Source organism: Boleophthalmus pectinirostris, unplaced genomic scaffold (genome assembly GCF_026225935.1).
Source record: "Boleophthalmus pectinirostris isolate CB_2022bp ecotype Guang Dong unplaced genomic scaffold, ASM2622593v1 HiC_scaffold_4, whole genome shotgun sequence".
Lineage (NCBI taxonomy): Eukaryota > Metazoa > Chordata > Actinopteri > Gobiiformes > Gobiidae > Boleophthalmus > Boleophthalmus pectinirostris.
In genome coordinates this window covers 9,247,678-9,269,989 of record NW_026571353.1, presented here as the reverse complement: position 1 = coordinate 9,269,989, position 22,312 = coordinate 9,247,678, and the positions used below count along the sequence as shown (strand labels likewise).

At 37.8% G+C, this 22,312-nt stretch overlaps 1 protein-coding gene across 1 annotated transcript in view; it reads left to right on the top strand.

Annotated features, from left to right (window-relative positions):
• The window catches only part of cacna1ba (calcium channel, voltage-dependent, N type, alpha 1B subunit, a), a 207,398-nt gene that overhangs the window by 50,546 nt on the left and 134,540 nt on the right, over positions 1 to 22,312 (top strand). The window contains exons 4-6 of the mRNA XM_055161489.1: positions 11,959 to 12,050; positions 12,628 to 12,780; positions 17,647 to 17,834. Of these exons, the coding sequence (XP_055017464.1) occupies positions 11,959 to 12,050; positions 12,628 to 12,780; positions 17,647 to 17,834 (433 nt within the window). The remainder of the gene's footprint in view (positions 1 to 11,958; positions 12,051 to 12,627; positions 12,781 to 17,646; positions 17,835 to 22,312) is intronic.

The following is a 22,312-nucleotide window of genomic DNA, read 5'->3' as shown; positions in this document are numbered from 1 at the left end:
ATATTGCTACCTTCATGCTTCTTCTACATACCTGAATTGAAAATGTTTCCTCGATAAATATTTGAGCTGTTTCTCTGTCCACTGACTGTGGAGCGCGGGGAAGCCCTCCTGTTTTCCACATGAGCACATCTTCAATCTTAGACACAAGAGAACGACTTTCCCACGCCAAGTGTTTCCATGGCGACCGCACATGTCTTTACCTCCAGCCCTGGTGAAGAAGATTGCTGTTTGTTGTTACATCACGGTGTGGCTGAGGCGCTAGTGTAGAGAATAGAGACAAAATGATCTGAGTAAAGAAAACAGCAGTGCATACATTCTCTGTTTTGGTTTTCAACATCAAATTCAGCTTCAGGAGATAATGTTTGTCAGTATTTTTAATTATAACTACACAATTTGGACCATTTAGGATCTATTGCATGACAAATCCAGAATGATATCTCTGTATTTTTATATTTTTTTAAGAGAGCTTAAGTTCATGCATTTCATTTTTACAGTGACACATGAAATATCATTTACTAATAAAATCAAGTTTTTCCCACCTCAGATGAACAGAATTTAGTGCTTCACTTGTTGATTCAGCAGAAATCCACAGTGTTTTTCAGCTCCCTGTGATCTTTTCTTTCTTTATTTTTCCCATTATGGAGGGACCAGGCGTGTCCCCTGATTGGCTAATCCTCCTGTCAATCATGAGCATGACTCACATCTTCGTAAAATATTGTGTATTCTGGATCATAGGTAAAAGGATTGACTCTTAAGAGGGAAAATCTTCAGCCTGAACCAGGACTAAAATGACTTAACCTGCAAATAAGACCTCAACAGCTCAAATAGGCTCTATTCACGCTTACTGGAAGACATCTGCAAACATGCGAATGACGAATTCTGGTGCAATTAGCAACACTGGGCATGTGATAAAACCGTGGATTCAGCAGCAGAGGTCTTCACAACCTGCCAAAGCTTTTCATGGGGGACGTGACTCTAATCGCATCCTCCATGTCACTTAGAGGCAGCTAACTGTTGATCTGCTGAATGTGTCTTTTTATTTTTTTACGTTAGATAAATTATAATACACAAATTAATAGGCAATTTATTAAAGGAAAAAAGAAAGAATACAATGACATCTAGAAAACCTGGCCATTTTCTCTGTTTTTCCAGATTTTACTATCATCCGCATGTTTCCAAACGTCTTCCGGTTTTGTGACGTAACCGTGAATAAAGCACATGGAAAACCTAGACTGCAACATTGGAACAAATCTTCTGTAAATGACGAATTTTAGTTCCATGATAAAGAAATGGTAGCCTGATTCATCAGCCGGTTTTACTTCGTTTAACTTTGTACAAATCGTCTGACCTCACAGCCTTAGATTTCGTTCCCTCGATGGTAGTTGGGTACTTTTTATCATTTAACCAGTCGCTGCTATTTGGTCGTGACGTATGTAATGTACCGCTAAAGGGGCTAACTGGTATAGCTTTCCCAAATCCCGTAGGGAAAAGGGCAATAACGTCTTTCCCCTTGATAAAATTCAGCAAATATTATCTTTAGTATGTCTTTAAATCCTTGATCTCGGAAATCGTTGACAACACTGAATACGTTACTCTTCGCTGATTGGCTGGTGCCCGAACTTGCACTTCCGGGGTTTTGCTGATCTAGTTGATCTAGTTGCTGAAGAGAAATGAAATTGAGCAGAGGCACTAGGTGGCATCAGCCTGACTAAAGAAATGGTACTAAAAGGTCTAAACTAGCACATTCTATAAATCAGCAAAACCAGGAGTTTAATAGTCAAGCAAAGGAGTTTAATAATGAAAGCAAATACACAAGAATAGCTGGGCGACCTGATTTTCAAACTGTGAAAAGAGAAAGTAGGTTTTATCTGTTTAACTAGTTCCTAGCTATCACAATCCCTTTTGGAATATTTGACATATAGTAAGGCACACAGTTCTGTTTTATGATTTTGCAATATACTATATACAATAGATAAAACTGTGTAATGCAGCTTTAACCGTGTCTTAATATGTCCAGGACTGAACCAGTTTTAAAGGGCCCATAATACAATATTTTCTGATCTATGTTATAATGTTGTTTTCTCATCACAAATATACCTGGAGTTGTGTTTTTTTTTTATTCACACATGTTTAACACACAAACCCTGCAGATTTCGGCTGAGTTTGTACCTCAGACAGAAAACATTTACTTTCACTTTGTGATGTTATGCAATACAGGTAATGCTTCACTGTGTTTTTCAATTCCACACACCTTCACGAGAATCAATTGGATGATTTCAGCTCTGGAATCGCCATTCTCTGCTCAACAAACGGTAAACGGTAGCTGGTAACATGAAAACTACCGCTTGATGACATCACAAGGTAGAACAGAGCTTTTGGAGGTTTGAAGATGACAGACTAATCATAAATAGTTACTCAAGCATGTGTGAATTGAACAAAACACAACTCCAGTTATGTTTTTGATGAGGTAACAACATTATAACATGACTTAAAGCTCACAATTGTGTAAATTTTGTGTAATGTAGGAGCTTTAAACTTGGTCTATCCAGCACTAACTGTAAATTAAACATCAAAACGCATATCAGACATTGCTTACATTCAGCCAATGGCACCAGAACCGCAAATTGAGAACCCCTGCTGGCCGTCTGTAGTCTTGTGTTGGAGCTGCATATTGCTGTTCTAGCACTAGCAGCTCTCAGGCCTCCCACTGGCGTTACTCTCTCTCTCCCCATGCTCCTGGCACTGAGATCCTGGTCATGTGACTTTGTTTACAGACACTCCACAGTTTGGATTTGGCTCTGCTGTGTTCCCTGTCTCACAGATTTGTCAAAGTCCTGTTTACTGAGAAGATAAACAGCACAAAAACGACAAATCTACAAGTACTGTAATACTTCTTGATTCCAGGCTTTTCACTGTTTTGTATTTCCTGCAATGTGTGCGATAGTAAAAAAAATACAAGACAAAGGTACACTGTGTAACTTTTCTGTTGGGCATTCGCTACCTGCTTGTCTCCATGGTGATGTTATATATCACAATTTGGCATAAATAAGTCTATTCAGCATTGGTTCAGATACATTTTTATTGCTACCCAGGTGGGAGAGTGTTGGTAGACTTCATTGTTTGAGTGGTCAGATCCATTCACCTACAGGTTGGTGGTGCAATTCCAGCTCCTACAGATGAATGCTGTTGTTGTGTCCTTGGGCAAGACACAGTGAAGTTACAATGTCAATGTATTTATATGTGGTATGTGTGTAATTTGTCTTCTTGCTTTGCCCTAAAACTTTTCACATGCTCCTCTTGCTCTCTCTCTTACTCTCCTTCCCTCTGTTTTTTGTCTTTGTCTATCTCACCCTCTTTGTCTCTCCCTCTCTCACCCTCTCTTTCACTCTCTCCCTCCTTCTGTCTTTTCTCTCTCTCTGTCTCTGTCTCTCCCTCCCTTTCTCTATCTTTTTCTCTCTGTCTGTCTCTCTCTTTCTCTCCTCTCTTGTTCTCTCTCTACCTTTCTCTCTCTTTCCTCTCTGTCCCCCTCTCCCTCCCTCTGTCTTTTCTCTCTCTCTCACCTTCCCTCAGTTTTTTTCTGCCCCCCCCTCTCCCTTTCTCTCTTTCCTCTCTGCCTCCTCTCTCCCTTCCTCTGTCTTTTTCTTTCTGTCTGTCTGTCTCTCTCTCTTTCTCTCTCGCTCTCTCTCCCTCCCTGTTTTTTTTCTCTCTGTCTCTCACCCCCTCTCTATCTCTGTCTCTCCCTCCCTCTGTCTTTTTCCTCTCTCTTTCTCTCTTGCTCTCTCTATCCTTCCCTCTGTTTTTTTCTCCCTCTCCCTTTCTCTCTCTTTCTTCTCTGTCCCCCTCTCTCTCACTCCCTGTCTTTTTGCCTCTCTCTCTTTCTATTTCTCTCTCTCTCCCTCCTTCCCTCTGGTTTTTCTCCATGCCTGTCTCTCTCTGCCCCCTCCCTGTTTTTTTCTCTCTGTCTCTTTCCCTCCCTCTGGCTATCTCTTTCTCTCTTGCTCTCTATCCTTCCCTCAGTTTTTTCTCCCTCTCCCCTTCTCTCTCTTTCCTCTCTATCCCCCTCTTTCACTCTGTATTTTTCTGTCTGCCCCCTCCCCTTCTCTGCCTCCCTTTCTTTCTCTTTCTCTCCCTCTGTCTTTTCTCTCCCCAGCTGCTCCTCCAACTCTGTGATTGTCCCACAGCATTTCTCCATTATCACGCACTGACACACGGCTCCCTGCGCTACTCTCTCTCCCTCCGTCCCCGCGATCGCCTCTTTGCATTTTCCATTTTCACCGTGGCGTTCTTCACTGTACCACTGCAATTACCAACCCCAGCGAAACTTCTTCTCAAATGCAAATCACGAGCTTGTTATGCATGTTGAACCAGATGTTGGACAAAGTCGGTGACGCTGCTGTGTGCCCGGCTATTGTGAGTGCGTCAAAGCATTGCACAGGTAAAATGTCCTTTAGCTTGAGTATGAAGGACGCACTAATTCTCTTTAAGTACCGTAATGGACACTGCAGTTTTCCATGACGGAGGAAGCCTAAACAAAATCTGTGCAGCTTTAAGGTAGTTTGTATGCATAATAAAGCTCGCAAATGCACCTGTTTGTGGTAGTAATAGGCAGTAAAGTGACCTTATATCCTTGACTTTTGTAACTTGACTTCACTGCAGTTTTTTTTTTTTAACCCTGCGTAAATTGTGTTTTAAGGGCCCATTTTACGCTATTTTGTGATTTTGTTATAACTGGTGTTTCCTCGTCTCAAACATACCTGGAGTTGTGTTCAGTTTCTTTCATGTTTAAAGGGACAGTCTGGACTTTTGGACATAGGAGCTCATTTCCTAGGCCCTGTCCACACTAGTACATATTGGAGTCATGTTCGTTGTGGATGCAGTGTTCGACCACACTAATCCGATTGAAAACGACTCCAGAGACGGAATGTTCTGGTGCCTCCAGCTCCCAAGAATTCATCTAGAATTCATCAGTACAGATCTGATCCAGCACTAAGTGGATGCCTGAAAACGCTGATACGCTGATATGCTGATGTAGGTCTATGCACTGCAAAGTAGCTAGTTCACCGCCAAAACGCTAAGAGGCTAGCATATATTCATATATATGGTCTAAATGTACGACCTGCAGATGTATAATCTCTGAAAGTTTCACATGAATCATCTCCAATACGATAGAAGCACAGAACAGACTCACCATCAGCAGAACACCCCTCTGTCACAGAAAGAACACATATAATCCATTGAGTCATGTCTTTTAGTCCGACAGAAGCTGAACCTCATCACCACACAATAGCGAGCTGTTTTGAGCACTCAGTTTATGCAAATTAGCCATGCAGTTTTAAGTTTTGTTTCTGTAAAATGCAAACACATATGCTCAAAGCTGTGTGGATAAGGAAGGACTGCGGACACAGAAACGACGTGTGTGGATGCAGATTGTTTCCGATATGGTGATACGGTGATACACGGATTCGTTTCAGTGTAAACGGGGTCCTAGAGTGTTGGAGACGTGTGGAGACACTTTTTAAAATATTCCATCCAGTTCTTGTATTTTCAGAGGTCTCTGGTGCTAGGCTAGTGCTTGGAAATAAGGCCCTATGTCCAAAATTCCAGACTGTCCCTTTAACGCACAAATCTTGCATACTTAGTTCTTCTCTCAAACTGAAAAGATGCTGTTCCACCTTGTGATGTCATGCTGTAATACAGGACACCGCTCCAGCTCCACTGTGTTTTTAAACTTCAAACACTTTCACTAGATTCATTCAAATGATTACAACCCTAGAATTGCCAAGGAGCAGATCAATTTTGTTTTAATCGTCATATTAAAAGCTCAACATTGCAACATTTTGGTTGGGGGGTCTGTCATCACCTGCTTGTTTCTATGGATATGCCATTGCTCTTTCTGGAATGTTCCACAGTATGACATTAAACAGCTCTTACATTTTTTCAATTACAGGTGGTTTTACAGCTCAAAAATACCTAGAAAAACAGACATTCTGACTATGAGTGGGGTCGCCTCTCCACAGATCTGACCTGCAATCTAGTCTGGTTTGGTCTACATGACAATAGAAAAGTTTAATGCTATACTCTGACCAACATCTCTATCGAGGCACCATGGACCTTCCACCAGAGAAGTTGCACAATGCACCTTGTATATCAATCCTGTAGACACATTCTGCTTATCTGTAGCATAAATAAGACATACTATACTGTGAGTAATAGGCTTAACACTGTAAGCTAAAATACATTTCAATATCTATATGGAAGTTGTTCATTTTGCTCTCTAATCCACCAGGCCACACTTTCTTTGCATGTTATTCTTTGTAATATGAGCGCGCTTAAAGGGATTGGAATTGCAACAGGCTTTTGCTAAGGCTGAATAAGTGTGGTGATGTAATAGTAAGTAAGAAGCTCAGGGAGAAATGATAGTCCTATGAAAACATGAGAAATGCAGTTTAGAAATTTGCCCATGTGTTTGATTTGGTCTATAGCTGAGTCTGGTTCTACTTTTTATGAAAAATGGATTCTCGTGAGCTTTAAGCCGTGTTAAAATGTTGTTACCTCCAAAAAAATGTTGTCTGTTGTTTGTCCGTTACCTTTTCTCCTTTACCGTTTCGTGTCATGACAAACCCAAAATGCTTCTAGACCTCAAAATTAAAAGCCGCTGGTGCGTCCACGACGGGCACACAGGTTGATGACACGGCCGCAAAGGATTATGGTCCATGTAGTTTATTGTGTTATGCACCAGGAGAGGACTGAAAATTCTTATTTTGGCCTAAAGACACAGTTTAATATCATGACGAGACCACAACTATATCACTGCAATTTTACTAAGGCGATATTGTGATGTTGCCAATATCGTTATATATCCCTAGCAGGTATGTTTGTGATGAGGAAACAACATTATAACGTAAATTGGACAATAGGAGTGTGGCACAGTTGTTAAATCTCTCACCTCAATACGAGATAGTGTTGGGTTTCATTCCTGGATAACACAGAAGGACCGCTTGGTAGGTTGCATGTTCTCCCCATGTTTCCTTAACTTTAAAACTAATTGAAAAACTGTGCAACATAGATTTAAAGGTGCATTGTGTAACTTTGACTTCATGTTGTTTTTTCCTGGAGTGTTACACTGTCTGACATTTAATTTTACTTTCCAAATTCTGAATCTCCATAGAGACAAGAAGGACACATCAATAGGTTAAGTTACAGGTCAGATCTGTGGAGAAGTTTGCCCACTCACAGAAATAATGCCAGAGTTTTGAAGTTTAATAAATACAAGAAATATAATTTTTTAAAGGTGCACTGTGTAATTTTTCTGGTGGAGTGTCAGTTAGCTCCTCGTCTCCATGGAGATGTTGTTGCTTTGTCCAGAATGCTCCACATTATTGCACCTGAATTTGAAAAAATGCAAGCTAAAAAAAAAAGGTTTAATACTATACTGTGGAACATTTCAGGCAAAGCAAAAAAATAAAAATAAAAATAAATAAAAAATATGATGAGAGACCCTCCACCAGAAAAGTTACACAGTGCACCTTCACACAACATAAGCTGCATTTATTCTGAAAACCACTCAACCTTTTTACACATACCTAAACACTCCCTATAGCCTCTTCTTGTAAAAACGTCAGTCAAAGCCAAATCTCATGACTATAGAAAATGCACAGCTTCAAAATAATGGGACGTTTCAGGACCGCCGGACAGTGAGCCAATTCCTGTACTACTCCCTTGATGCTCACCAATGCTGGGTAAAGTGACAGGTCAGACTACACATTTGACTAAAACACAGTTAAGTTCATAATATTTAAGATTTGAAAATCGTGACGTCACACTAGAGAAACTGTTACTTAGCAAAACTCCTAGTACACAGAAATTAAATACAAATACAAGAAAACACCTTTATTTTGTTGAAATACTGTTTAAAGTATCAGGAAAAAAAAAAGTTTCTTATGTGTAAAATGTAAACTGAACAGAATTCTCCTGAGTGTGTTTAGAATTCTCTACTTCCTGTAATTTTCAAAATATTTTTCAACTTCTCTTTACAAATTGGTTCTTGATTCAAATAAAACTTAAATTTATATTTACAGTAGTTATAATCCCACCACATTAATGATTGATTATTTTGATTGATTATCTATTTCGGTCACAGGTATATTTTGACATTAATTCACAGACAGTCATATTTAATATACACTTAATACATATATTAAGTCACAATTAGAGAATAGTTATGTCACTTTTGTGTGTGGAATGTTTCAGAGTATGGTATTAAACTTTTCTATCATCATGGACACCAAACCAGACCAAGTTACAGGTCCGATCTGTGGAGAGGCAACCCTGCGTATAGTCAGAATATTTGTTTTTCTAGCTATTTTTGTGCAGTAAAACCACGTATGACTGAATAAATGTAAGGTAGAGCTGTTTAATGTCATACTGTGGAACATTCTAGGCATAACCATAGAAACAAGCAGGTGACGGACCCCCAACCAAAACGTTACACAGTGCGCCTTAGTTAAATTTGATTGGGGTAGCCTCGTGTCAGACTTTAAAAAATATCATGTTGGGAATGTTTAAGGTTTACATAGACTGTGCTGTCCTGGCCTCCTCTTCATCAAATGGCCCCCTGCATACCAACTATACAGTACTGGCTTCATTTGTATGCACAAGAGTAGTGCTCAGAGCTGGCTGTAGCGTTCACTGAGCTAGGCTTCCTTTGAATACGTATGAAAGCTGGGAAAAGAGCTAAAAATAGTGCAGGCGGTACACTTTAAGATGTGATAGACGAGATGAATGAAAAACGATATTGTCTAAGATGTGGAAATGTAATGTAATAGTGATTTATGATAGTGGAGCTACGAGTGGATTTTCAGATTCAAAATGCTGTAAGTTTCTCTTACAGCACTTAGTCAACTTTGTCATAGCAGTGGTTTGACTAACAATGCGTAGTTTTGAGAGGAATTAATGAAACAAAAGGAACTGGAAATTTCTTTTTTTAATAAAATGAGTTCAGCAAAATCTATTTTAATTAGTGGAGCAGCAGGGTTCCAAAGCGATGGGGAATAACTGTAAGAATAATATCACTTAATAAATAAACTTAATAAAACAACATGAACGGTTGGCTTGTAGTAGTAGTAGTAGTAGTAGTAGTAGTAGTAGTAGTAGTAGTAGTAGTAGTAGTAGTAGTAGTAGTAGTAGTAGTAGTAGTTTGGTGTTTGTAGTAGTAGTTTTTGTAATAGTAGTTTTAGTAGTAGTTGTAGTTGTTGTAGTTGTTGTTGTAGTAGTTTTTGTAATAGTAGTTGTAGTAGTAGTTGTAGTTGTTCTAGTAGTAGTAATAGTAGTTGTAGTAGTTGTTGTTGTGGTTCTAGTAGTTGTTGTAGTTGTAGTAGTTGTTGTAGTAGTTGTACTAGTTCTAGTAGTAATAGTAGTAGTAGTGGGAGTAGGAGTAGTAGGTAGGGCTGGGTATCATTAAGAAGTTGCCGATACAATACATATCTCGATACAGTGCACTTTCGATTCGATATGATATATTTCAAATCAATTCGATACAGTTCAGTAAAAAATAAAGGCTAAATCATGGCTGTGATACTAAAAGTCTTTGTTAAACCACTTCTTGTGCCAAGTTCAAATGAAGCACAAACATTTTAATCATCAAAACAGTGAAAATGTCAAATGTTAAATGAGTTTCCTTTCACTCCACAAGCAACAAAACTGTAGCTGTAACAAAATAATTTAGTAAAACACACCTAAAAATACTCTTGGTGATATATCGATACAGCAGCCCACGATATCGATACTGTATCATCACATTAAATGATACGATATATTGATATTCCGATATTTTTGCACACCCCTAGTAGTAGGAGTAGTAGTAGTAGGAGTAGGAGTAGTAGTAGAAGCTGTAGTGGTGGCGGTGGTAGTGGTAGTAGTAGTGGTGGTACTAGTAGTATTAGTAGTAATAAGATTAGTAATGAGGGTCAAGGTCCGTGCAGCATCCCGCTCTCGACATAAACATCATTGCTCGAGCAGTCAGATCCCACTGACCCACAGGTTGAAGGTGCAATTCCAGCTCCCACAGATGAATGCCGATGTTGCGTTCTGGGCAAGACACTTAACCCACTTAATCCTCAATGTCTGAGTACACTGGTGTATGAATGTGTGTGTGAATGGGTGAGTGGTTCCTTGCTGTAAAGTGCTTTGAGTGGAAAAGCTCTATATGAAAATGTGACCTTTTGCCATACATTTTTTTGGCATTAAACAGTACCTGGTTTCCATTACAATAACTTGAACTTTTTATTGTACCTATTTTTTATTCATCAGTATCACTGATGCTGTGAGGTAATTTTCAACACAAAAATATATTAGTACTTTTTATTTCATTGGTGTCATAGATCATTACTATATAGCAGATGAAAGCATGATATGTCTTCTTTAAATATACTTTTTTGAAGAAAAGCTGCACTTTTTACTACACAGACTTCGAAGTAACTTTCTATACTAGTACTCCCCACAATCTACCAGACATAACAAGAAAATATATTTTATTCAAACAGTTTTCTGTGGTGGGATGGTGAATATATGGGTAGAAGGATGCTGAGGTTAGAGCTGCCAGGAAACTGGAGGCCTGGAGGAAAGCCCAAAAGGAGATTTAGTGAAAGAGGACATGCAGTTAGCTGGTGTGAGAGAGGATATTGTGGCCAATGCTAAATAATACAATAGTTTGTGCTTAGCTTAGACACGTTTTAGCCTGGTGCGGTCCTGCTGTCACTTCCACTGTACAAGAACACTATTGATTGTAATGTACCCTGAGAGCCAGCAGCCACGTGTCACAGCCTGCACAGAGATCCATCGCAGTCCCATTACCAGCTCTTAGGCGTAATGAGCTGTTTGTACAGGCCCAGGATCTGTAACAGGGGTGTGGTTAGCTTTGACGGCTCAGGCGACTTTGAACTTTCTGATAGCTATCAATCAATTTGGCTGTTGTTGGGCTGTAAATGTGTCCTAATGGTGCAATGCAGTGAGGTGCAGTAAAGTCTTACCTGCAGAATGAATTAGGGATGCACCGATTCAATACTGGTGTTGAATATTGTATCAAATATCGGCTTCCAAGTATCGATTCAGCCGACATCTTGGTTGGGCACATACTAGTAAATTGATGCAATAAGTCTATTTAGTGGTCATAGATGGCTCAGAAAGTCTCATAATATTTGTACTTTTATTTACACAAAGTTGTTTTGTAGTTATTTGAAATACACATAACACATTTGGATCACTTCTGTCTTATTTTATTTTTGTTTTAAAGGAAATAAGTACTGTTTTCAGTCTCTGCTCTGGTATCTGTTGATATTGGCAGATACTATCAGAATCAGTATCGGAACTGAAAAAGATGCATCAGTGCATCTCTATCTTAAATTAAGATTATTTTTTGGTAGTGCATTCAGCAAAACAATGCAAAGTATAAGGGTGACAGTAGCTCAGTTATGTTGTCCACTGATCTGAAGGTTGGTGGTTCGAATCTTGCTCTCGATAAAAACATTGGTTGAGTGGTCAGATCCTCTAACCCACATGTTGGCAGTGCGATTCCAACTCCCACAGATGAATGCTGTCTTTGTGTCCTTGGGCATTTAACCCCCATCGCACAATTTATATTTACCACAGTTGAGTTGAGTTGTTGTTTTTCAGTGATCATTTTACATGAATTATCTGTTAAACAACAACTCATTCTCAACTATTTTGTATCTGAATTTTTATCTACAGATAGATGATAGTGTCATGCCCAGTAGTAAAGGTCTAAGACAACTAGGACAGATGTTTTCATGTTTCACTGTTGACTGTTATTATATCAACATGCGCTTGTTGGTCTTGTTTAGTTTCACGTTTTGATTATACTTCTGAAAATGAAGTTTTTTGAAAACCTCTTTAAATGAATACTAATTTTCCAATAACGTACCTTTGTGTTTTGTGTTGCAGGATCTTAGCCACAGTGGGAGCAGACTTTGACCTGAGGACACTGAGAGCGGTCCGTGTGCTGCGGCCACTCAAACTGGTCTCTGGTATTCCCAGTGAGTACCATCATCTTATCCCATTATTATTTCACCTAAGACATATAAAATACCATGCAACATCAATATTCCCTGTGCATTCTGAAATTACCATCAAGATTGTCAGTTTACTTCCCCAGCCTGTTTTTAACATTGCCGCATTTGTTGACAGTTTGACAACAGTTTTTATATAACCTCATAAAAAAGTCTTAAATATTTATATAAAAGTTAAAAATGTCTATAACCACCAGAACCCTGGGAGAGATATTTTTGGGGACTATCCAAAAATACTCAACAACAGTGTTATTCAGATTCCAGATTTGGAAAAAGTAATCACGATTACTCCTTCAAAAACTAATCTAATTACTAATGTAATTGCTTGAGTTCAAAAGAAATCAAACTACTTATTACAAAGTACTTCATTTTAAAAGAATCACACAGCCATTCTGTAATAAGAACTGTATTGCAAAATGCAATTCTTACATAGGTTTATTCTTTAACTCTTACAGACATTACTCAACTATATCCTTCATTGTAATGCAGGCACCTATCGAGGTCTATGCACCAAAGTCATTACAGTCACATATTCTCTGTGTAGGTCTCCAGGTGGTTCTGAAGTCCATCATGAAGGCTATGGTCCCTCTGCTGCAGATCGGCCTGCTCCTGTTCTTCGCCATCCTCATGTTCGCCATCATCGGTCTGGACTTCTACATGGGAAAGTTCCATCGCACGTGCTTCAGGATAGACACAAGTAAGAACCAAGGAACATATAATTAAAGATCTATAAGGAACTCTGAAGGTATGAGACTGCTGTGTGCTGTCTATGAAGCTCTTTATCCTCTGAGAGTCAGAAAGTGCAGTTAGGTAAAAGTTAATATAGTTTGCTACATCAGGAAGGCACAGTGTTTAATGTATATATTGTCTTTATATGTTTTGGTTTACTATATTACACGAAAGCTGCCATTTCTCCAAAAATGCTCGACTGAACCTTTCTCGAAACTGTTATTTTGATATTTCAGACTTATACTGAAATTACTAAAACAGGTTGTGGTCTATGTAGAGCCCTCCACTTGCCCACGTTGCTTAGAAATACAATGTGTTTTACATTGTACGAGCCCACGATATTGTGATAACAATATAAACAGTATGGCTTTTCCCATTCTAGTTTTACAGTGGGGAGTTCATTTCAGGTCGCTGGCTCCGTAGCGTGAACTTCAATAGCTCCACAGCTTCAAATGAAATATAAAAAGAACATAACACCCAACCCACAGTTCCACGTGGCAGTGTGTTAATAGACTTTAAAGGGCTTTATTCTGTGAAGTCATGTGATCAGCTATAAATAACATTGTTACCACTATGCTAGGATAAAAAAAAAAGTGATTTGAAATATATCATAAAAGTATTGTTACATTAAAAGATATAATACTAAAATCAAAGATGCTGTCTTAAATGTGCACTGTGTAACTTTTCTTGTGGAGGGTTTGCCATCTTCTTGTCTCTATGGTGATGTTACTGCCTTGCCTGGGATGTTCCACTAAACAAATGCATCTTGTATTTACTAATTACTGTTTTTTGTTTTTTTTTTGTTTTTTTTTTATCTCAAAACTACCACAAAAACATGCATTATTATTATGAGCGGGTCTACTTCTCTACAGATCTGACCTGTAATGTGTGATTGTGTGATGTGGCCTGCTTGTTTCCATGGAGATAGTTAAATTAAATGCCATACTGTAGATTATTTCAGGAAAAAAACAACATGGAGTCGAAGTGGTGGAGCCTCTACCAGAAAAGTTACACAGTGCACCTTTAAATGTGAAAGGTCCTCACTTACCTTATGTATTCAGAGCGTCCTAATTATTCACAGTGACGAGTTTATAAGCACTTTTCACAACTTTCACAGGCCAGAGTGGAGTTTTGCCTCACGGTAGAGCTAACAACAACTAGCATGCTAATTACGCACTTGGACACTCTTTATAATTAGATTTAGACAATACGCAGCTGACTTATTTTGATCTAAAGAGCTGCTTATATAGTATATCTGTACAGGGACAAGACAAGTTTTGCTGAAATACATCTTGTACAGGGTCTTTAATGTACAAACCTGAAGATTATAGTGTATAGATGCTGTGGTGGATGAAGTACTCAGTTTTGTTACTTAAGTAAAAGTACAGAAACAAATGTAAAAGGTTACTCAAGTAACAGTATCATGAAAGTATCATGAAAAAATCTTCTTAACTAAAAGTATTAAAGTATCTGTTTACTTTAAGAGTAAAAGGTAATTAAAGCATCAAATGTAGTGATTTTGAAAAAGAATTCAGCAGATTTTAAGTGTTTCAGTTGATTTCTTATTTTTTTCTTGCTGTTTTTGTGTATTTGGTTTGTTCAAAGTTGGGACTCAAATTAAATGTGCAAAAAATAAAGTCACAGCCATTTCAGCAGGTCTCATACTATCAAGAAAAATACTTTTTAGTCCAGATTTAAAATGTAGTGGAGTAGGAAGTACAGAAACATGTTCTCAAATGTAATGAAGTAAAAGTAAAAAGTATCCACTGCAAAATGTAATTAAGTAAAGTATAGATACCTCAAATTTATACTTAAGAATTGTACTTTTACTTTTGTACTTCAATACCTTCCATCACTGTATAGATGCATAGTGTAATTTTACCATATTTCCTCCTCACCTTTTGCTCATTGCATTTTGTTTGTTATTTCTTTGTGTTAGAAAATTAATATCTACTTCCTATTTTGTAAGCCTGATCTTGTTGTACATGGAACATTATTTATAGATCTGACTGCCTTGTCTTTTTGATTTTGGGGCAAATTGATTTGTGATAAAAATAACTGCTCAGAAGTCAATCGGTTCCTGAGGCTACTCTATTTGAGCAGCTGTTGGTTGATTCAAACTATAACACAACAAATTATGTTTAGATAATAATAATTCTTGAGATTTTGAGTTCTCATTGCTCTGCTTAGAATGTTCTGCAATAGACATTAAACAGATGTACCTTACGTTTGTTCAATTATAGGCGGTTTAATTTCTCAAAAATACCTAGAAAAACAGGCATTCTGACTGTTTGCGGGGTCACCTCTCCATAGATCTGACCTGTAACTTGGTTTGGATGATAGAAAAGTTTGATACCATACTGTGAAACATTGCAGACAAAGCAGTAACATCTCCATGGAGAAAAGCATTTGCTGGACCCTCCACTCGGAGTTACACAATGCACCTTAAGTATTTGATATCTGACTTGAGAATTTTCCTATTAATAAAAAAAAACATGGTATATTTTAAGTAGAAATGGTGATTGCGTTTAAGACATCTCTCATGAAATATTCACCACTTGTTTTAAATCCAAAGCTCTTATACATTAAAGCAGTAATGTACCATACTATATCATTGTAGTTAAAGCCATGCATTATGCATTAGACACAACGTTTCTGCACCAGTTATGTTCACACAATGCATACTCTGTTTGCACTATAAATACCTTCTCACAGTTGCTTTGATTGGTTTTAGAACAGATTTAAAACTGTTTTCATCTGGTAATAATGCTTATTTAGATCTAGTTAAGTCTTGTTTTAGTTCTACTATCTCATAATAGGCCCAAAACTCCTATTGTCATGTTTAGTTATAATTTAGATCTTGCTATGTTCATTTAAGGTGGTTCTTGTCCTATATTACACCTTTATTATTTATTTATTATTAGTCTGTCTACATCTCCAAAGCTCATAATGCTCTGTTCCACCTTGTGATGTCATGCAGTGGTACCTTTCAAGTTAACATCTTCCTTTAGTTCAGTAGAGATAGGCAATTCCAGGGCTAAAATAATCCAAATGACTTTAGTGAAGGTGTATTGGAGTTTAAAAATGGTGCAGCACTTCCTGTATTACCACATGACATCACAAGGTGGAACATAGCGTTTTTGTTTGAGAGAGGGACTCAGCCTAAATAATATGCAGTGTTTTTATGTTAAACATGTGTGAATGAAAAAAAAACACACAACTCCAGGTATGTTTGTGATGAGGAAACAACATTATAATGTAGGGACAATTTGGAATTTTGGACATAGGGCATTTCCTAGTGAGCCAGAGTGTTGTAGACTTGTGGAGACACTTTTTTAAATATTCCATCCAGTCCTTGTATTTGCAGAGATTGCTGGTGCTAGGCTAGTGCATGTCAATGGCCATAGTTAGCCTGCCACTAAAAACAATCTTACCCACTCCACAAAGCACATGAAGCAAATCTGTTATTACACCAGACTGTCAAAGTAAATGTCTGTGTCGATAGAATAATTTTAGAAGTAAAAATAACCTTGCATTTAAAGGATTTATGTCTGCGCAGCAGCAGCAGCGAGTTGTACTTCCTGATAGAAAGCTTGGCAGCGGCGGACTGATATATGAGTAAATAGTCCCTCAACATGTGACGATTCATGCAATGTAAGGTTAGTTTTATTTCAAACATTATTCTATCAACACAGACATTTACATCAACAATCTGGTGTAATAATAGATATGCTTGGGTGCTTTATGGAGTGGTTAAGGCTGTTTTTAGTGGCAGGCTAACTATGGCCATTGACATGCGCTAGCCTAGCACCAGCAACCTCTGCAAATACAAGGACTGGATGGAATATTTTAAAAAGTATCTCCACACGTCTCCGACACTCTGGCTAATTAGGAAATGAGGTCCTATGTCCGAAAATTCCGAACTGTCCCTTTAAAAAACACACTTGAAGCTAATCTACAACGAAGTCAGTATCTGATAGATAGCTGCACATCATGCTAGTGAATAGTGTTTATATATATATATATATATATATATATATATATATATATATATATATATATATATATATTTGTACCAAAATAACAATGCAATGCTGATGAGTTCTACTTGTATCAGTGATTAACAAAATAAAATTGGAGAACAAAGTAAGAACAGAACAGTGGGCGTGTGCCGGGGGCGGGGAAAATTTGAGTTGATTAGCAATATGGTGTCTTGAAAAGTGATTAAAGATTGTTCACACATACACGAATCACTCCAAATACAACTTGGAGAGGGTAAATGAGAAGGGGAAACAACTATAACATGGTGAAAAGCTCAGAAAAGTTGATTTTGTATTATAGGTCTGCTTTAATAATAGTGAAAAATAGCATGTTTCATAACTTTCAGAGGCCAGAGCAGAGTTTTATTGTAACGCCACTGCTAACAACAACTAGCATGTTAACAGAACACCAGCATTACTTCCTGTTTTTCTGTTTAGCACATATTTTGAACCCAATACCTGCTTTTACAATATATGTGTACTGTGGCAAACACATTTTGCTGTACTGCTACTTCTGGGTCATATTATATTGCAAGTGATTTACTGTTATATACATGTGGATGATATGAACTTTGCAACTGACTTTCCTCTTTCATCTCTCTGACTTTCTGGAACTTATAGCTATAATGTAAATAGCCCAAAACATTGTAAATTTTCTCCTTTATATTGTGCAATAAAAACTTCCCTACTCCCCGTTTACTACATGGAAATAATGTGTACAATCTCTTTAAGGTGATACTAAAAACTTTAAATCATGTCACAGCTAATGCGCCCTGTGTTTACTATGGTTGCAGATGAGCAGACAGCAGATTTCCCATGTGGCCTTGAGCCCCCAGCGAGGACCTGCTCCAATGGGACGGTCTGTAGGGAATACTGGATCGGACCTAACTTTGGCATCACCAACTTTGACAACATCCTGTTTGCCATACTCACCGTTTTCCAATGCATCACCATGGAGGGATGGGTGGATATCCTCTACAATGTAAGTCTATTTTTACATAATGCTAATTCTACTTCTAATTTTACTTTTTTCTGGGATGAAAATATTCTTGAGACACATAGAGTTTTGTTACATGCTATACTTACCTTACCTACTTTAAAGTGCATATGATTTTAATGATTCTCAAATTTGTATTTAATTAGGTGGGATAATACCTGTTGTAAATAAAAATTATAGTTTTACACCAATCAAGAAAAGCTGAAAAATACGTTGAAAATTACAGGAAACAACGAGCAATTCTGTCAAAAAGTTCAGCACAATTTACATATAAGAAACACAATTTCCTGATACTTTAAAAATTATTTCAATCAAATAAAGTTGTTTTCTTATATATATATTTGTCAAATAATAATTTCTATGTACATTATAAGAATTTTGGAGTTTTTGGAAGTAAAATTTTGAACCTAAAAAATTGCATTTCAAATAGAGCTGCTAAACTGGGCAGTACTTGGAGGACTAAAGAAGAAGAAAGTGAAGGGGAGAGAAGGAGCGGGATCTGGAGGTGTATGGAACAGTGTGATTGGTTTAACACAGTGCTTCGAAATTATTTTCTGTCACGCCCTTCCTAGGAAGAAGAAAACATTTCGCACTCCTCCGCTCCCCACCACGATTACAAATAGTATCAAAGCAGGATGATTATTGGCAATATTCGGCACGTTTTTGCTGAAAAAACTCAAGCGGCTTATCAGAGTGATTGGGCTGTAACGTCTTTAAGTGAAGCCGTAATTTATTCGGCTTCATGCTGTCCGCTGCCAACATTTTTAGACACAGTAAACACATCGGTCATTCCCTCTGTAGCCAAGCGCTACATATGCATACATATTTCCTTGTCTTAGTTTTCGGGAGACTATCGTTTGTCTCATTATCTCTGTATTTATCCCTCTTTCTTTGTATCCCTGTTAAATATTATGTGGGTTTGTTCACTGCACTTCATATCTCCTGCGTTGTGCTGTGTGTGCGTACGGTCGGTGCAAAAAAACGCGACACTCTAGTGCCAATTACTGTTGTGGATGTGCAATTACACTTTATTCTAGTATACCAAAAAAAAACATGTTGCCCAAGGTCACATGCCCCCCCTCTGGCATCGCACCGCTATTTGAGAAGGCTTGGTTTAATAGCTTTCCACACTTCAAACTCTGTGTTATTAACAGAAGCATCTGGCTGCAATCAGGACAGTCTTGCGTGATGTCACCAAGTACTTAAAATTTCAATGGCCACTGCAGCCAGCACACACTGACAGTTTTTGACGAGAAAGCTGCTAATTTACCTAGTTTGAACTAAAATTGGCAAAAAAAAAGTCACACCAAGGAATGATTTAGTGTTTAGCTCCATTTTACGAGCTAAAAACTGGATTTTCACTGGACTTATTATTTATGCAGTAGTAGTAATATAGGAAGTCGTGCCAGATCGGGGGACTTGGGGTGTCGAGCTTATGCCAAAGCACCATGCAAATCAATCCACTCTTGGAAGCAGAGAGTTTAGTGAATATAATGAACTTGTTTCCGCTTTAAAGATGCACTATGTAATTTTTTTTTGGTATATCCTGCATTTATATATTGTGGGGAGAATTGCCTTTCCACAGATTGGACCTGTAACTTAACTGGCACAAGTTAACACACAAATCCTGCATATTTAGGTTTCTCAAACAGAAAACACTCTGTTCCACCTTATGATGTCACGTAGTAATACAGGAAGAGCTCCACTGTGTTTTTAAATGCCATACACCTTCACTAGAATTTATTTGGATGATTTCAGCTCTGGAATTGCATATCTCTTCCAAACAAAAGGTAGAAGGTAGCTGCTGTGACATCACAAGGTGGAACAGAGCATCTTGAGCTTTGGAGATGTGGACCGACTAATAGTAGGAGGATTACTCAAACGTGTGAATGAAACAAACTCCAACTCCATGTATGTTTTTAATGAGGTAACAGCATTATAACATGACTTAAATCTCACAAGAGTCACTTTTGTGTAATATCGAACCTTTAAATGCCATACTGTGGAACATTTCAGGCAAAACCATAACATATCCAAGCAGATGGCAAGAACCATTACAGCATAAAACTTCTCTTTTCGTCTTTTCTTTGCTGTTGGTTGCAACGAGAGTATGCAATGTTATAAATTATAAATACAGTTACACTTTTTCTATGAACACTTTTTAGCTTTTGTGAGTTTTTTAGCACAACCAAGGAGCTTCGTTCTTGCGTATTCTTGACGGAAAACAGTTTTTTCCCCTGGTGCTCCTCTTCTCCCAGGTCCCCTACAGCCTATGATTAAAAACAGCGTAAGAGCATGTGTAAGAGATGACTCACACTGCTCCTATTAGGACAACAGCACTCGCCACTTTATGCAGTAAGTTAAATTATGCATTGTGTGTGGAGGGGACACATGCTTGAAGTGTATTATATCAATGTAAAGATATGCAGACTTCACATATGTTATTTTCATGGTATTGTATTAGGGATGGGTCGATATAGATTTTTTTTTTTTTTGAGCCGTTTTGCAATAAGTCACATTTTCTGTGTTGACAATGGAGAGAGATGGTTTGTTTTTAGTGAAAAGTCTTTTAGAACTGCAAGGGGAAACTGAGCCCAAAGATCAATAGTAGTTTGGTTGCTGAGAGGAAGAGCTGTCAGGGCGGTGGAAGTTATTGTAAATTGTAATTGTAGCTGTAACTGTTACGTAAGAGCAAGGTACTAAAGAGGGTAGAAGATTGTATAGATTAACATTGTACAACAATCACGTATTTAAAGGTCCTACATTACACAAAACTGACTCTTGTGAGCTGAGTCATGTTAGAATGTTGTCACCTTCTTACAAACGTAAGTGAAGTTGTGTTTTGTTTCATTCATACATGTTTGAGTAACACTTTATTTATTAGTCTGTCTATATCACCAAAGCCCAAAATGCTCTGCTCAACCTTGCAATGTCATGAAGTGGTAGTTTTCAAGTTAACAACTACCTTTTACCTTAAGGTCAGTAGAGATGGGCAATTCCAGGGCTGAAATCATCCAACTGAGGGCCTGTTTACAAGAGAACGACAAAATATTTTATTGGAAGTGCCATTTGTTTAGACTGTGATGACGTTCTTGGGACTTAAAAATGCAAAACTATGGTCAGATGTGCTGACATCATGTACGTGTTTACATCACATACATCACCGCCTAGCGTCACCACCTAGCCGCCTGGCATGCATACCCAATAGAATTCCACACACTTGCTTCACCGTTAGCACACAAATTTCCTCCCGAAAATGCTTGTCAAAACGCAAAATAAAAAGTGAAGACACGACTTCTGTTCCGACTGTCGTAATATAAATATAGCCTGATTCTAGTGAAGTGGAACTGTATTACCACATAACATCACAAGGTTATACAGAGTGTTTTCAGTTTGCGAGAAAAAGAACACTAGACTTGTGTGTATATTTCTGAAAAAGAAACAACATTTTAACATAGATCAGAAAATAGCTTTATTTGGGCCCTTTAAAGGCATTATCTACATATATGTTTACAATCTTAATCATTCCATAATCACAACTTGCCGTTACCGGATAATTGCGTTTTAAAGTAATAGCCTGTTTTAAAAGCTATTACACCTGCTGTGTAACCTTTAAGCCAAAAAATTATCTCATCTCAAAAAGCTCATCTATGTCCATGGAGAATGTTTGCAAGTTTTACCTTTCTACAAGTCTGGCCAACTCCAGAAGGTTACACAGTATTATTTTAATGTGTCATTTAGTGAAGTGAAAAAAAAATAAAAAAATACTATAAATGGGGGCGCTTCTGGCTCCATCAACTCTGGCTCCAGTTGACTTTACATTGAAAAATTGTCTCTCTCTGTAACTGGTTTAAATTGTTTATGTTAACCTGCTCTACATAATCCTGTTGTTTTTATTTTGCTATTTTGTCCGTAATTAAATTCCTATTCCTAATATGGAACTCTGCTTCAAATTGGCTCCCATAACCGCTAGCCTTGTGAGCTGTGAGCGACGTCATGCCTTAGTCCACTTTTCTATACAGTCTATGATTTTAGCATGCAGTTCAGGGGAAAGCTTACATTGTGATGATGTGTGTTTTGAAATAAATAAATGCTTAGTTGTATTGGTCTACATGCAATTTACAGCTGACCTATGAGCACATTCACAGAAGCTTGTACATTATAAATAACATTATACATAATATATTATTTTAATTGTGTGCCTGTGTCTCCATGTGTGTTTCTAAACTAGATCACTGCACTTATATTAAATGTTCAGAGACATTTACCCTCACATTTAACCCTTTCTTACATCATGCTGGCTTGAATGGTAGACTTGGTCTCCTGACCTTTGCCTTTGATAATGTCTTCTCCTGTCACTTACATGATAAATTTCCCCCATTAGGAGCTGTATTAATCCAGAGTTAGTCCTTATGGTCCCCTGAGGTTATGAGGCTGACATCGTTTTCACATACATCATACAC